The sequence below is a fragment of the Symphalangus syndactylus genome, chromosome 23 (genome assembly GCF_028878055.3).
Source record: "Symphalangus syndactylus isolate Jambi chromosome 23, NHGRI_mSymSyn1-v2.1_pri, whole genome shotgun sequence".
In the NCBI taxonomy this organism is placed as follows: Eukaryota; Metazoa; Chordata; class Mammalia; order Primates; family Hylobatidae; genus Symphalangus; species Symphalangus syndactylus.
The window spans coordinates 43,026,211-43,041,491 of NC_072445.2; the positions used below are offsets into that span (position 1 = coordinate 43,026,211).

A 15,281-nucleotide genomic window follows, 5' to 3' on the forward strand; every position below is an offset into this window, starting at 1 on the left:
TAGAGTACAAACTTCATGAGGAATTCCTGCTAATCGCAGTTCATAGTTTTGTGAAATCCCTATGGCATGGCACTTAGGAATAGCATATTTTATTAAGTATTCAAAAAAATCGTAATTAAATATATATTCTTTTTGGATCTTTACATATTTCCCACTCTTTCCTATCTTAATGAATTTCTATCGCTTACAGCATATGCTTTGATGCTTAGCGGTTTTAATGCTAAACTTATGATGTAAGCTTGGGGAGTAGACCCTCGTTTTAATACCACAAGATTTGGGGATCAAATCTATGTTCATTCTTTTTTTGTTAGTCTTTTTTTTTTTTGCCTTTTTTTTGAGACAGGGTCTCTATTGCAGAGTGTAGTGGTGTGATCATAGCTCACGGCAGCCTCAACCTTCTGGGCTCAAGCAATCTTCCCACCTCAGCCCCCCAAGTAGCTGGGACTACAGGTGTGCACCACCCTGAGCTTAAAAAAGAAAATTTGTAGAAACCGGGTAGGGGGGGTCTCACTATGTTGCCCAGGCTGGTCTTGAACTCCTGGGCTCAAGTGATCCTCCTGCCTCAGTCTCCCAAAGTCCCGGGATTACAGGCATGAGCCACCACCCTGGCCCTATGTTCATTCTTTACAGACCTGTTGCATTAGAGCTTTTTAACTTTTGAGACTAATAGGATTTCAGGGGTGGAGATTGTGGTAAGTGTTATTTTTTGTTGTTTAGGTCTCATGTATTTATTTCCTTCAGCACCTTTCCCAACCACCTATTTATTGAGTTCTCAGGGCTCCTCCAGTTTTCACCTTAATTTCCCTCTTTATCTGTTCCTGCTGGTAGCTGCCACCAACGTTTCTATCCCTTCCCAATTACTAACTCCCCAATATTTTGTGCACTGACAAAGTCGTTTTGCTTTAAGGGTTTTGTCATCTAATTATCACATGAAAACAAGTAAATAATAGTAAACACTAGGAAGCTACAGTGCTTCTGGACTCCTTCAAAGTACTTATTTTTGCTTTTTATTTCACAGCTGTTGCTTTCCACCTGGGATGGTAACTGGAAGTAACTGGTGACAGACTAGAACTCTACTTTCAGTTTCTTTTCTTACATTTAAAAAATAACTTTTTTGGCTGAGCGCGGTGGCTCATGCCTGTAATCCCAGCACTTTGTGAAGCCGCGGGAGGATCACCTGAGCTCAGGGGTTTGAGACCAGCCTGGCCAACATGGCAAAACCCCATCTCTGCAAAAAATACAAAAATTAGCCAGGCATGGTGGTGGGCTCCTGTAGTTCCAGCTACTCCAGAGGCTAAGGCGGGAGAATCGCATGAGCCTGGGAGGCAGAAGCTGCAGTGAGCTGAGATCCTGCCATTGCACTCCAGCCTGGGCAATAGAGCAAGACCCTGTCTCAACATAAATAAACAAATAAATAATTTTTTAAGTCTGAAGTTGTGCACATATGTAGTTGTACAAATTCAATGTGCACACAACTATGACTGCACATACTATGTACAAAGTTGTGTACACATAGGAAGTAAAACAGCATCATGCCATAGGCAGTTTTCTCAAACTGGACACACAGACACTGATTATAACAGATAAAATTGATAAATTTGACTTCAAAATTTTACATTTAAATTCTCATCAAAATTTAAATCTTCTCAAAAAAAGCACCATTAAGAAAGTGAAGAAAAAGCTACACACTGGAAAATATTTGTAATACATCTATCTGACAAAGAACTATCCAGAATATATAAAGAACTCTCACAATTTAATGAATAAGATAATTCAACACAAATAGGCAAAAGATTTGAACACTTTCTTTACAAAATATAAAATAATGGCCAGTATACACACTAAAAAGTAATCATTATTCATCAGGGAAATGCAAAGTTAAAACCTGAATGAGTTATCACCACATGTCCATTAGACTGGTTGATAATATCACCAATTTCTAAGTTATTCAGACTTGAGAGGCTTCCTTAGTTTACTCAATGAAACATGGAGATAAAGGAGAAATTATCAGAGCCAGATTTCCCCTTTGAAATGTTACTTTTCTCCATTAACATAACCACCATCCTCAGTTCTAATTACTTCATACTTATGTGACTGCAACAGCCTTGAGATAGCCTTCCTAACTATCCAGACGTGGTCCTTAAATATCATTATCATTCTTCCAATCACTAACCCTGAGTGGTTCCTTATCTCTAAGTAAAATTTAAACTTATGTGCTTGCCTTTTTTTTGTATTTTTAAAAATAAATGAAACATGATAAAGATTATTATATAAAATTCTTAAAAGTTGACATCTCCACCATCAAATGGTATTTACCTAGAATGTTGGGAGATAATTCTTTAATGGCCTCTCAAATTACTCCTAGTCTTATGGTAGATTTTTCTTTGAGGTTAGCTTTTCAAGGATGTTTGTATCTCCTTCTAGAGCACAGTTGTTTCCTGACCAGGATAATAAAGATAATGGCTCATTCTGGGGCAAGGCTGAGTAAAGGTTGGGCTTCCTAAGCCTGGCATTCCTCTGCTAGGTTGCAAACCCACTGTTCCATCCTAGCAGAGGAATGCCAAGCTTAGGCCCCTCTGTGGGCTTTGAGAACATAAGCTTTGGGAACAAGGGAATATAAAGCTTATGATGCCTGTGTTATTAAGTAATAAAGTCTTCTGTCTCTGACGCAGGAGTCCAGTGTCTTCTGTTAGCATCCATAAAACTGTGGCAAGTTAAATTGTTAGCTTGCAAATAGGGTAAAAGTTTCACAATTTTCGACATGGGGTAATCACTGTTAAGTTTGGAGTGCATCCTTTTCCTGTACAAATGCCTCACAAATTATATCTATATAAACAAATTTTTCCAACAAAAATGGAATATATATTGTTCTGACACTCCTTTTATCATTTTAACGGTTGAAAGGTATTCCTCAATAGCATGTCATATGTAATTCTTCCGCAATTGATAGACATTGATAAACAAGTGTTTTCCTTTTTTTCTACCACTACGTCCTGTCTGCCTTTTATTGCCTTCCAGAATGACCTTCTCCCTATCCCATACCCCTGGTCATAATTCCCCTGTACCCCCAAGTCAAAGGACTTACCTCGTTACTCACTACTCAATCTAAACATTCGTCTATTATTCTAATAACCCCCTCTCAAGACTTTATTATTCGATTTTGCACTGATCACATTCTGTCTTATATTCCTTGCTATGTTACATTTGCTGTCAATAGATTAAAGCTTCCGTAGTTGAGGTGTCGGTTCTGAGATCTCCCTCTCAGTTCCAGTAAGTGGCAGCCCTTGAAATGTGCAGATGTGCCATACATTTCTGACAGGAAAAGTGGTTTGCCTTTTTTTGTCAAGTAGCTAATCAATCTGATTCATCCTCTCCCTTCAATTCTAGTCTTATTCAATAATTCCTTCTCCTTAGGTAGGTCCTCATTCACCCATGTACTTATCAAGCACCCACCATGTGACAGACGCCAAGTGAGGTGAAAGTGCTGGGATGAACACCTCCGTGGATCTCACAATGACCATCCATCTTTTACATCCTTCTTGGTTTTTCCTTTACCCAAGTCCTGCACTTCACTCTTCTTTACCCGTGCTTCAGAAAACTGGAAGTTGGTTAATTAATTTCATTTGTCTGACAAGGATGAGAGTGACAGCAGACAAGGGAAATGCCCTTAGACTGTTCTTACATGCACTCTCACACTTAACAGTCAAAGCCACCCTATGAAATAGGCACTACATTAGCCTGACTTACAGAAACGAGTAAACAGAGGCTTGGAGAAGTTAAAAATAAATTGCCCTCAGTCCTAACTGGAGAGTGGTGGAGTCAGAATTTGAATCCAGGTTTAAAGAATTCTAGTGCCGGCACTCTGCACCTATTTCTCTCTGGACACTCATTTCCCCTAAGGATCAGAGAACCTTAAAGTAGGCCACTTTTCGTCTCCGTAAGTCCGCAAGGTCCTGCCAGATCACAGTGAGCAGGGCACCGGCAAATGCAGTCTACGACCGCGAGACGTAAAGGGAAGAACGCTCCTCGGCGCCCCTCCCCAGTCTATTCTAAAGTCAAGAACGTCCGAGCCCGCCTTTCTCCGGGGGTGGGCTGCACTAAAACAATAAAATCCTCCATTCCCCATCAGCGGTCGATTGGGGGCTCTCCCGAAGCGGCAGCTCTGTAGGACCGCTCTTCTACTCCAAGATCCCTCGGCTTCGGCCTCCTAGGTGCCAGGGTCTGCGGGACCCCACGCTCAAAGCCGCGGGCCGGGGTCGACAACTGCAGAGAGGGTCGGGATAGGAAATTGCGGGTAGCGGCAGATGCAGGTCCCCAGGTATCCCGGAGGTTCCCACAGGTCAGCAGTGGGCCTACTTTGCGAAAAGGGCCCGGCTGCGGCGAGTCTCGTTCAAATCAGATGCCAGTGTTTCTTCGGATCCATCCAAACAGGTCCCTTGTTTCTCTTTGCAGGAGCCCTGGGCCTCTTTCCAGGCCGGAACTCAAGTGTTTAGGTAGCTGGGAAAGGCCGGCCCCATATTTCAGTTCTCTCGCGACCGCTAGCCACTTCCGGTTACTAATGGTTCCCAAGCAGCCCCCGAAAACGCTACGTGAGCTGGGCCCTGGGCCAGAAGCAGAAAACGGACGGAAGAAAAGGTCTGGCCGGTGAGTGTCAGCGAGGGCGAGGTTGGGTGGTGTTCTCTGCCGGTAGATAGGCTCGACCGTCCGGTTTGGGATTGGGGTTAGGTATTAGGGAGCGGTTCCAAATTATGCTAATTGTTAAGATTACGAGTATTATTTAAAAACACACACAACAGCAACAATACAATGAGTCCATGAAGATCAAATGCCGGTTAACTGATTTAAGCAGCTTTGATAGGAAGAAAATGCTGAATTTAATGCTAACAAAAAGATCTAAGTGCGCCAATGTTAGGGGCTAAGACTTTTATAACATTATGGGCCAGCCGCTGTTCTAAACCCTTCACATTTGGTCACTCATTTAATTCCTACTTTATGAGGTACATATCATTATAATACTGTTTTACAGATGGGAAACCTGAGGCACAGAGAGAATAAGTGTATTAGCCAAAGTCATATAACTAGTAACTGGCAGAACAAAGATTCATACCCAGGCATTCTTCCTTTAAATTCTGTACTCCCGCCTTTCATTGATAACCTGGTTTTATCAGCTTAGGAAATTTGCTATCCAGATGGAAGTATAAATTTCTACAGAGATATGTTATTGCAGCAGTGTTCTGAATCTCATCGGGTTTGTTGGCAATTTGCCTTTAAACAAAGGTTTTTTTGTTTTTTGTTTTTTGTTTTTGTTTTTTGACAAGGGTGCCTTCCACAGAGAGATTTAAGAAAAGAACAATAAAAATTTTCATTTTAATAAATAAGCCCCATTTCAACGTCCTTTCTCCTGTTTCATTCCTCTGATTCTTCTCTGTTGTTACTTGTTTCTATTAGGTTAAATCATTTTACATTTCTGGTATTTAACCATTTTGACCCACAAAAACAGGGATTTCATTTGTTTAACCTAATACAGAAACATCTTTTCAAGCAAAACTTAGGAATCTACAACAATGAGCAAGATTATATTTTCATCTCCAAAATGTACCTTAAATCTCTTTGTTTCTCTTTATATCCACTGCGAACCCATGGTCCATGCCACTGCCTTCTCTCACTTGGGTTACTACAGTAGCCTCTGGACTGATTTCCTTACTTCTGTCTGCTCTTTTCTCATTCTTGCCTCTTTAAGGAGCCAGAATGATCTTTTAAAAACAAACATTGGATTATGTTCCTCCCTTCTAGTAGTTCCCCATCACGTTTAGAATACACATCCTGGCCCCTGCTCACCTCTCTAACCTAATCTTGTGTCACCTTTCCCTTAATCCAGTGCTTTCAACACGTGACCTTTTTCAGTTCCTGTAACACACCAAATTCATTCCTATTCAGAGACTGCATTACCTCTCCCCTTTGTGTGGAATGGTCTTCTGCAGAACTGAAGGTCAGTTCTGCCTAATAAATAGGAATATAATGGGATTCACCTATGTAATTTAAAACTTTCTTATAGCCATATTAAAACTGTAAAAAGACAGGTGAAATTATCTTTAGTTTAAACCATCATATCCAAAATATTACTATATCAACATCTAATCAATATAAAAATTATTAATGAAATATCCTATATTCCATTTTTTGAAAGCCAGTGTGTTTATACTTATTGGACATCTGAATTCACATATTACATTTTCATAAATAATCTATATTGAGATTACATAAAATTTAAAATAAAAAATAGATTCACATATCGAAATTATTTCAAACATACTTAAAAGTTACCTAGTGAATTATGAGTTTTAAAGTTTGATTAAAATTAAAAATTTAGTTCCTCAGTTGCAGAGCCAAATGTACCTCATGGCTACTACACTTGACAGCACAGATTTAGATCAAGGATAAAATGTCTATATTCATGATTGGGTCAAGGGGCAAAGAAGAAAACTGCACCAGAAGTGTGGCAAGGAGGGAAGGGGAAGGTCTGCAAAAATGCAGTGTAAGCTCTTTATGCAAGTCACATTTAAGTCACATTACTAGTCCTCACTAGAAAATGGGGTAAGGCTTTCTAAAGTAGACTACTTTTTAGCATCATTGCTGCATTGATTTTAGGTATGTTGGGAATAATTTTCTGGGGTAGGAAAAGGGTCCAGTAGTGCTGGCCACATGTAGCATTTCTTTCTTTTTTTCTTTTTTTTTGAGACGGAGTTTCTGCTCTTGTTGCCCAGGCTGGAGTGCAATGGCACGATGATCTCGGCTCACCGCAACCTCCGCCTCCTGGGTTTAAGCGGTTCTCCTGCCTCAGCTTCCTGAGTAGCTGGGATTACAGGCATGTGCCACCAGGCCCGGCTAATTTTGTATTGTTAGTAGAGACCCTGACCATGATGGTCAGGATGCTCTGGAACTCCTGACCTCAGATGATCCACCCACCTCGGCCTCCCAAAGTGCTGGGATTACAGGCGTGAGCCACTGTGCCCGGCCACATGGAGCATTTCTAAGTAGAATTTTATTGTGTATGATGTGGAACAGTCATAGAAATCTGATTATTTTCCTATAGAACAGGGGTTCTCAACTGGGGGTGATTTTGCCTCTCAGGGGACATTTGCCTCACTCAGCCTGCCCACCAAATTACCTGGAGACATTTTTGGATATCACAAGTGGGAAGTGCTAGTGACATCTAGTGGGTAGAGGCCAGGGATACTGTTAAACATCCTACAGTGCAGAGGACAGCTCCGACATCAAAGAATTGTCTGGCCCAGAATGTCAATAGAAATAGTTTCTCAAGGTTGAGAAACCTTGCTCTAGAGGATCTGAGTAAGAAAGACTGAGATAGCTACTCTTTTAAAACCTCAGCCTAACTCCCTTGTGATACTATGATGGGAAAAACAGGTTGTTTTAAAGCATTTCAGTTTCCATTTGTTTCTACTGTTGATGGATTTTGTGATCAGACTATAATAAAATAATTTCATGCTCAAGATGAGAATGTAGACCATTTAATAAAGATAATATAGTGTGTGCTGTACACGTAAGACTCAAAGCACCTTGGGATCAGGAGCTAGCCTTTTTACCTTTGTATGGCTTGTATCATATGATCCACTGTCTCCAACAATGATTGATTCCAATATATTAGAATCACTTGTCTATCTTTCCTATCTCCATCCCTTGTTTTATAGTTGTTCCTCTTTTCATCCTTTTCTCTTTTCATCAAATTATTCTTTTCATCCCTTTCTCCTCATTTTCCCCCTCTTCATCAATACCCACTGATACCTCCTATAGACCCTCCCTCAACACTTATCTATTTCTTCCATTCATACCTGTTGACACCCTCACTTAGAATTGCCAGTTCACTACCAACCCATCTGTGTCTGAGAGAGCTGTCCCCCATATTCCCTATAGCTGTCTGTTGTAATTACTGTCATTAGTCCATGAAACTATAAATTCTTGCCTCCTCCCTCAGAAAAAAAAAAAAAAAAACCTCCAAAAAGATATGAAGAACAACAACACATTTGCTTTTGACACAACTCTCTGAGGAACTGCTTTCCACGTTCGGGGTTTTTTTTTTTTTTTTCAGACCAGGTGCTGTCCATTCAGGATAGCTCTCTGCTAGAACTGATACAGTGTCCAACATATTACACCTCCTCTTCCAAGAAGTGTGGCTATGATTGAGCTGTGTTCTTTCCAACTAGTTGCACTCCACCAGTTTCTTCTGTGGGTTTCTAAATGCTTACTAAGACACTGCCTGCGTCTCTAGAGTGCCAGCAACTACTTAGATTTTCTTTGACCTCATGCCTCTTTCACCTTTTGCCTGCAGTTATCCTAGATCCCACTGACTGTTCTTCTATTACCTACATCATTGTAGGCTGTCTCTGGCCCCATGTCTTTCTGTCCGTCCCTGACTCTTACCAGTACCCTTCTGGTTAACATTAGACCAAACCTATGGTGGGCACTGTCATGGCAATTTGGAATCAACATAAAACCTAAAAAGGGTACAATGGTTGTAGTGCTCCAGACTACTCTTCACTCAGCCTTTAACGGTGCAGGACTCTAAAACTAGAACAGTTCTTTTTTTTTTATTATTATACTTTAAGTTTTAGGGTATATGTGCACAACGTGCAGGTTTGTTACGTATGTATACATGTGCCGTGTTGGTGTGCTGCACCCACTAACTCGTCATTTAGCATTAGGTATATCTCCTAATGCTATCTCTCCCCCCTCCCCTCACCCCACAACAGTCCCCAGTGTGTGATGTTCCCCTTCCTGTGTCCATGTGTTCTCATTGTTCAATTCCCACCTATGAGTGAGAACATGTGGTGTTTGGTTTTTTGTCCTTGCAATAGTTTGCTGAGAATGATGGTTTCCAGCTTCATCTATGTCCCTACAAAGGACATGAACTCATCATTTTTTACGGCTGCATAGTATTCCATGGTGTATATGTGCCACATTTTCTTAATCCAGTCTATCATTGTTGGACATTTGGGTTGGTTCCAAGTCTTTGCTATTGTGAATAGTGCCGCAATAAACATACGTGTGCATGTGTGAGACTAGAAAAGTTCTTTGTACATAATAGGTATTCAAAACTACTAGCTGAATGGAATGTTCTGTCATATATAGCAGGAGTCCCCAAGTCCCTACCGTGGCCAGGAAAGCAGGAGGTGAGGGGCCAGTGAGCAAGCAAAGCTGAGCTCTACCTCCTGTCAGATGAGCAGTGGTATTAGATTCTCACAGGATCACAAACCCTATCGTGAACTGCTCATGCAAGGGATCTAGGTTGCGCTTTCCTTATGAGAATCTAATGATAAATGAAACCATACCTCCTTCCCTATCCCTGGAAAAATTGTCTTTCACGAGACCAGTCCCTGGTTCCAGAAAGGTTGGGGACTGCTGATACAGAGGATAAAGGAAAATCAGTCTGTCATGTGTTTACCAATTTTAGGAAACCTAATCTTGGGGTAGCCAAAATCGTCTTTCTTACTATTGCAGAAGCCTCCCTAAATTCAAGGATCAGAAACATGAGTTTCCCCTTTAAAGACTCTGAACAGTTTCTAAGCATTGTGGTGCTTCTCAGAAAGACTAAAGGTAAAAGGGGAAAAGCCATTATTCAGAAAGCACCTAACTTTATTTTTAAAATAAGGATGTTTCTAATACTAATACTAAATATTTCATACTTTACTTCATGACCATTAAAGAAAATCCTTTCTTTGACTGTTTCAAATACTTTGAAATATTGCTCAGGTAATTATAGTAAGTCATAAAACAAGTATTCGTGTGAAACCTGACATTTAAAAAATGTGTTGATGTAAGATATTCAAAGTAAATATACATTTTTTTTTAAAGGACCATTATATTAAAGGGAACATAAAAGCTCAGTTTATCTTTAGGGCATTATAAGAAATACCTTAAGATTCATTTTCTTGGCTGGCCATGGTGGCTCATGCCTGTAATCCCAGCACTTTGGGAGGAGGATGGGAGGATTGTTTGAGGCCAGGAATTCGATACTAGCCTGAGTAACACAGTCAGACCCTATCTCTAAAAAAAAAAAAAAATCCAGACATGGTGGTGTGCACTTGTAGTTCCAGCTACTTGGAGGGCTGAGGTGGGAAGATCGCTGGAGCCCAGGAGTTCAAGGCTGCAGTGAGGTATGATTGTGCCACTGTACTCCAGCCTGGACAGTGGAGCAAGACTCTTTCTTTCTTATTATTTTTAAAAGATTCATCTTCCTAAAGTTGTAGACATAAAAATGATTCCTATAGTCTTCCTGATCTTAAACACAATGATAAAGCAGGTGTTCTTAATAGATAACTTCAATTGAAATATCTTAATTGAAAACGAGATTTGAAGAAATTAGATCACTTCTTTCCTGATTGTTTTGGTAATCGTTATTCCTAAAAGTAAGTAAAGAACCAGAGCTCTGCTCTTGGCAGTTTGATTGGTGGTGTGAATTTGAATGTGCAAGGCCTACGGCCACAATTCCTGTCATGCTATAAGATTCTCAAATTAGAGATGTGGCCAGGTGCGGTAGCTCACACCTTTAATCCCAGCACTTTGGGAGGGTGAGGCGGGCGGATCACTTGAGTTTGAGACCAACCTGGCCAACATGGCAAAATCCTGATAAAAATACAAAAATTAGCCAGGCATGGTGGTGCATGCCTGTAATCTCAACTACTCAGGAGGCTGAGGCAGGAGAATCACTTGAACTGGGGAGGTGGAGGTTGCAGTGAACAGAGGATCACTCCAGCCTGGGTGAAAAAAAGAAAAAAAAAAAGGTGTATATCTGTGCTGTCCAATATAGTGGCCACTAACATGTAGCTATGAGCACTTGAAATGTGAGGAACTGAATTTTCCACTTTATTTGAGTTAATGTGGGTACTGGCCACCAATCTGGACAAACTGGACCAAGTTAGACCAACCCCTTCTTACCTCCCTCAGTTTAAAATAACCTGAAATCCAGAAAAGAAGTTATATCTAGTTATAGATCCCTTCCTCTCCCCAGCAGCTCCTAATGATCGCAGACTGCCTTCTCCTCCATTTTGTTTTCCTCAGCCTCCTTTTTTTCTTCTTTTTGAGATAAGGTTTGCTGTTGCCTAGGCTGGAGTGCAGTGGTGCGATCACATCTCACGACAGCCTTGAACTCCTGGGTTCAAGTGATCTTCCCACCTCAGCCTCCTAAATAGTTGGGTGGAACTACAGGTGTGTGCCACCATGCCTGGCTAATTTTTCTTAAGTTTCTGTAGGGTCTCGCTGTGTTGACCAGGCTGGCCTCCTGTCTTCTGATGGCTTATTCTTTATCATTGGCAAACAAAAATTTCCAAAAAATAATTATACTCTGCATTTTAAGATAAAAAAGGGATATTTAGGCTATTATATGAGTAATGATGGAAAACAAATAATTAGCATTGTTTTGTATCTTAATCTCAAAAGTAATTTTCATCAGTTTTAACTTGTCAAAACATACCTAGTGAGCTTCTATTATCATCTGTACTTTACAGAGGGGGAAATGAAGGCAGAGAAAAATGTGTATGTCTTGCCTAAAGTCAGACACTGAATGGTCGACTAAAAAGGATCTAGAGCAGAGACAGAATTAATTCACTGTCTTTCATCCAGGAACCATTGATCTTGGGCTGGAGGTGAGCAGTGTTGTCAGTGGACAAGGCTTTCTGAAAGAATTCTTGATTCCCCCTCAAAACTGAACTAATTTGAAATAAAAAGATATTTTACTCAGGTAGATTCTTTGGTCCAGAGAAATTTAATGATGACTGAAGCTTTGACCACATTGAGGAAACTCAAGGTTTTTAAATAGATTCTTTGATAACTAGTTAGGCCTGAATGTCTAAAGAACTTTTGATATTACTACTATATTAGTAGAGTTTATTTGCTGTATGAATTCTTTGATGTCTAATAAGAGCTGAACTTACTCGGAAAGGCCTTCCACACTCATCACATTCATAGGGTTTTTCACCTGTGTGGATTCTCTGATGCTGAATAAGACCTGTGCGCCCACTGAAATCTTTCCCACATTCTTTACATTTATAGGGTTTTACTCCTGTGTGTACTCTATGATGTCCAATGAGATGTGAGCGCTGAATGAAGGCTTTTCCACACTCATCACATTTATAGGGCTTCTCTCCAGTGTGAGTTCTCCTGTGTTTACTAAGGTCTGAGCTATGACTGAAACTTTTCCCACATTCATCACATTTATATCGTCTTCTTTTCCTCTGTTGCCATTCTGATCTGCCCTCATTTTCAATAATATCTTTGGACTTAGGATGCTGAGGAGTATCTTTGTTCAGTCTGTCATTTATCTCCCCAAGGAATTCCTTGTCTTTGGACATATCTTCCTTTTGGAACAACTCTTCATTCTTAGTCCTAGTTTTATCACCTGTAACAAACAAACAGTACACAAACGGGTCCTATTCTATGTTTGAGAAGCAAACAGTCTATGGAAGAAAGAACATGTAAATGTTATAAATGTGTTATAAAATAATGAGAAGTCACATACAACATACATATCAAATATTTGGTACCATCTTATTTTTGGTATCATCATAGCACAGAGTCACAATGTAAGGAAGAAATTAAGAAGTAAGGAAGATATCAGCAGAACAAGTTGTTTGAGAGTAGATTAAGAGAAGAAAAGGCAAAAATAGAGCTCAAGAGATAAGCTAGCAATACTGTGTAAGGGAAGAAGGATAAATGAGGGGACTATAGATATGCCAAGGATAATTAGAGAGACTGGAGAACAGAGATGGGGAGGGAGGTAAAAGTTTGGGAGAAACATGCAGGGGCCTGAAACATAGGTGGCAGGTAAAATCAAGTAAAAGTGAATGGAGAAGATAATAGGATTTGGGGTCTGAGAGGAATATAGTGAATAAGAACCACCCAAGGAGGGGAGTGTGTTTGAAGGATAATAATTAGCTGGAAGCAGGAAGCATGACAACATGCAGGTCAGGGTAAATAGAGGAATGAAAAGGAATAGGAAATGACAATGGATAGTCAGTGTATATGCTGGGTAAAATATTTTTTCCTGAAACTGATGTCCTTGCTGTCATCTCCTCCTGTCTAAATCCTAGCTCGGTGGTTTCTAACCTTATTGTGCAGCAGAATCAGCTGGATCGTTTATTAAAACACAGATTGCTGATTTTCCCTCCCACAGACGACTCCTTATCAGAATCAAACTCAGAGCAGTTGCTATTCTTAGAATGTTATTTCTCTGATGCTATTTTTTTTCACTGTTTCTTTGCCTAAAATGTCACCCCCTTTCAGCTCCCACCTGACCTTCTCAGCTCAAGCAAGCCTACTCTGTGATACTTTTGCAGGTGCGCCTCAGGGATAGCTATCCTCTTTGTAGTTCACGGTGTATCTCTAGTACAGTAATTATTACACTATTGTTAAGTGCTCACTCTCCTGCTTCTTGAAGAGAAGTAATGTAAGTGTCTTACCTTTGGATTCCTTACATTTAGTATAGTGCCTGGCATATAGCTGCTACTTAGTAAATGCTCAATGAAAGATGAATGAATCAAAAGACAGGCTGAGCCAGGCACCATGGCTCACGCTTATAATCCTAGCACTTTGGGAAGCTAAGGTGGGAGGATCACTTGAGCCCAGGAGTTTGAGACAAGCCTGGGAAACATAGTGAGACCTCTCCTCTAAAAAAAATAAAATAAAATAAAAATTTAAAAGAACAGATAGGAGGTTCTTAACGTCACTGCTAAAGCCAAATGGTAACCAGCACTCCACTCCTAGAGGTAAAGCACTGAAAGGCTTCTTTACATTACATATAATTAAATGTCATCCTTTCCAGATAGCAGCTAGGAACATCTTAGCTCAAAATAATTTTTCAGATTAGACAAATCATCTGGTAGGGATCCTACAGCATGGGAGAACTATATTGGTAAAACTTAAGTAGTGAGAATACAAAATAGGCTGGAGTATAAGGAACTACCCGGAGAGGCATTATTAGACATGAGAGCCTCTAGAGAAAGGGCAGTGAGCACTGAAAAAAGTAGAGTTTGGACAAACTGGAATTTAAAATTCACCTGCTTTTTAATGTAGCCTGGGGATATACTAGACACCCTAGTTTGTAATTAGGGAGCTGGGATGGGGGACAAAACCCAATTAATTTGACATGCAGATAAAAACAAGAAACTTTGCTGTATTGACTGATCATTGTCTCTCTTCCCTACTTCTTTCATCATGGGAATGTGTTATAGATTGACTTGTCTTCCTCCACAAATTCATACATTGAAGCCCTAACCCCTTTCAAACATTACTGTATATGATGATAGGGCTTTAATGAAGTAATTAAGGTTGAATGAGGTCATAAGGGTAGGACCCTAATCCAACAGTACTAGTGTCCTTACAAGAGGAAGAGACACCAGGAGTGTGTGTGTGTACAGAGAAAGGCCATGTGAAGACACAGCAAGAAGTCTGCAAGCCAAGGAGAATAGCCTTACTAGAAACTAACCCTGTAAGCATCTTCATCTTGGACTTCCAGCCTCCAGAACTGTGAGAAAATAAATTTCTGCTAAGCCACCCATAAGTCTGTGGTATTCTGTATGGCAGGCCTTGCTGACTAATACAGGGTGCCATATAAGTTCTCCTGTCTCAAAATGGAAATTTAGGGGGATTTGGAACTGGAATCATTAGATAACAACAGAATTATAAGGATATTAAATAAACTCCATCCTCATCCCTTGGGCCAAATAACAGCTTTTTTGTCTAGTGAGAAACTAGAATATAACTCCATCATGGAGCAAGGGTAAGAAGAGGATAAAATTATCCATAGTGAGGTGGAGGACAAACAGGAAATCTTTAAGAGAAGATGAAAGTGGGAAAGTGTTCCTCTAACCTAAGGAAGCACCTCTGCCCTCATACACTCAGAACTGTTCCTGCTTACCATTCCTTTGTGGTTTCCCAGCTTCCTGCTCCAGCTGGGTCTTCTTGGGATGGAGCTGGACAGTCAGTGATTCATATGGCCTTCCCAAGGGGGCCAACTTGTCCATGAGTATGTCCTGTCTTTCTGAATTGCCTGGGACCTAGGGAAAATGAGGTGTGTAAGGTGAATTTTATGGAAACTTAAGTAACTTCAGATAAAACCATCCAATGAAACATCTTCCAGGGACATAGAAAGGGGGGACAAATTCTCATTTCATTGTAAATGGCAATAATGGCTAGGAAAAGGAACAGAGGCTAATCTCTACAATTCAGGACACTAGAGAGTAAACTTCAATGTCTCTTCGTTCATTGAT

At 40.3% G+C, this 15,281-nt stretch overlaps 1 protein-coding gene across 4 annotated transcripts in view; it reads right to left on the reverse strand.

The window, feature by feature from the left end:
* Positions 1–11,760: 11,760 nt before the first annotated feature.
* ZSCAN16 (zinc finger and SCAN domain containing 16) overlaps positions 11,761–15,281 on the reverse strand; it is a 28,466-nt gene continuing 24,945 nt past the window's right edge. For 3 of the 4 annotated variants that reach the window (XM_063632755.1, XM_055264196.2, XM_055264199.2), the window contains exons 3-4: positions 14,930–15,068; positions 11,761–12,412 (exon numbers count right to left, since the gene is read on the reverse strand). In XM_063632755.1, the coding sequence (XP_063488825.1) occupies positions 11,892–12,412; positions 14,930–15,068 (660 nt within the window). In that variant the 3' untranslated portion in view covers positions 11,761–11,891. Of the gene's footprint in view, positions 12,471–14,929; positions 15,069–15,281 lie in introns of all 4 variants that reach the window. The other variant, XM_055264200.2, reaches the window with a different exon arrangement.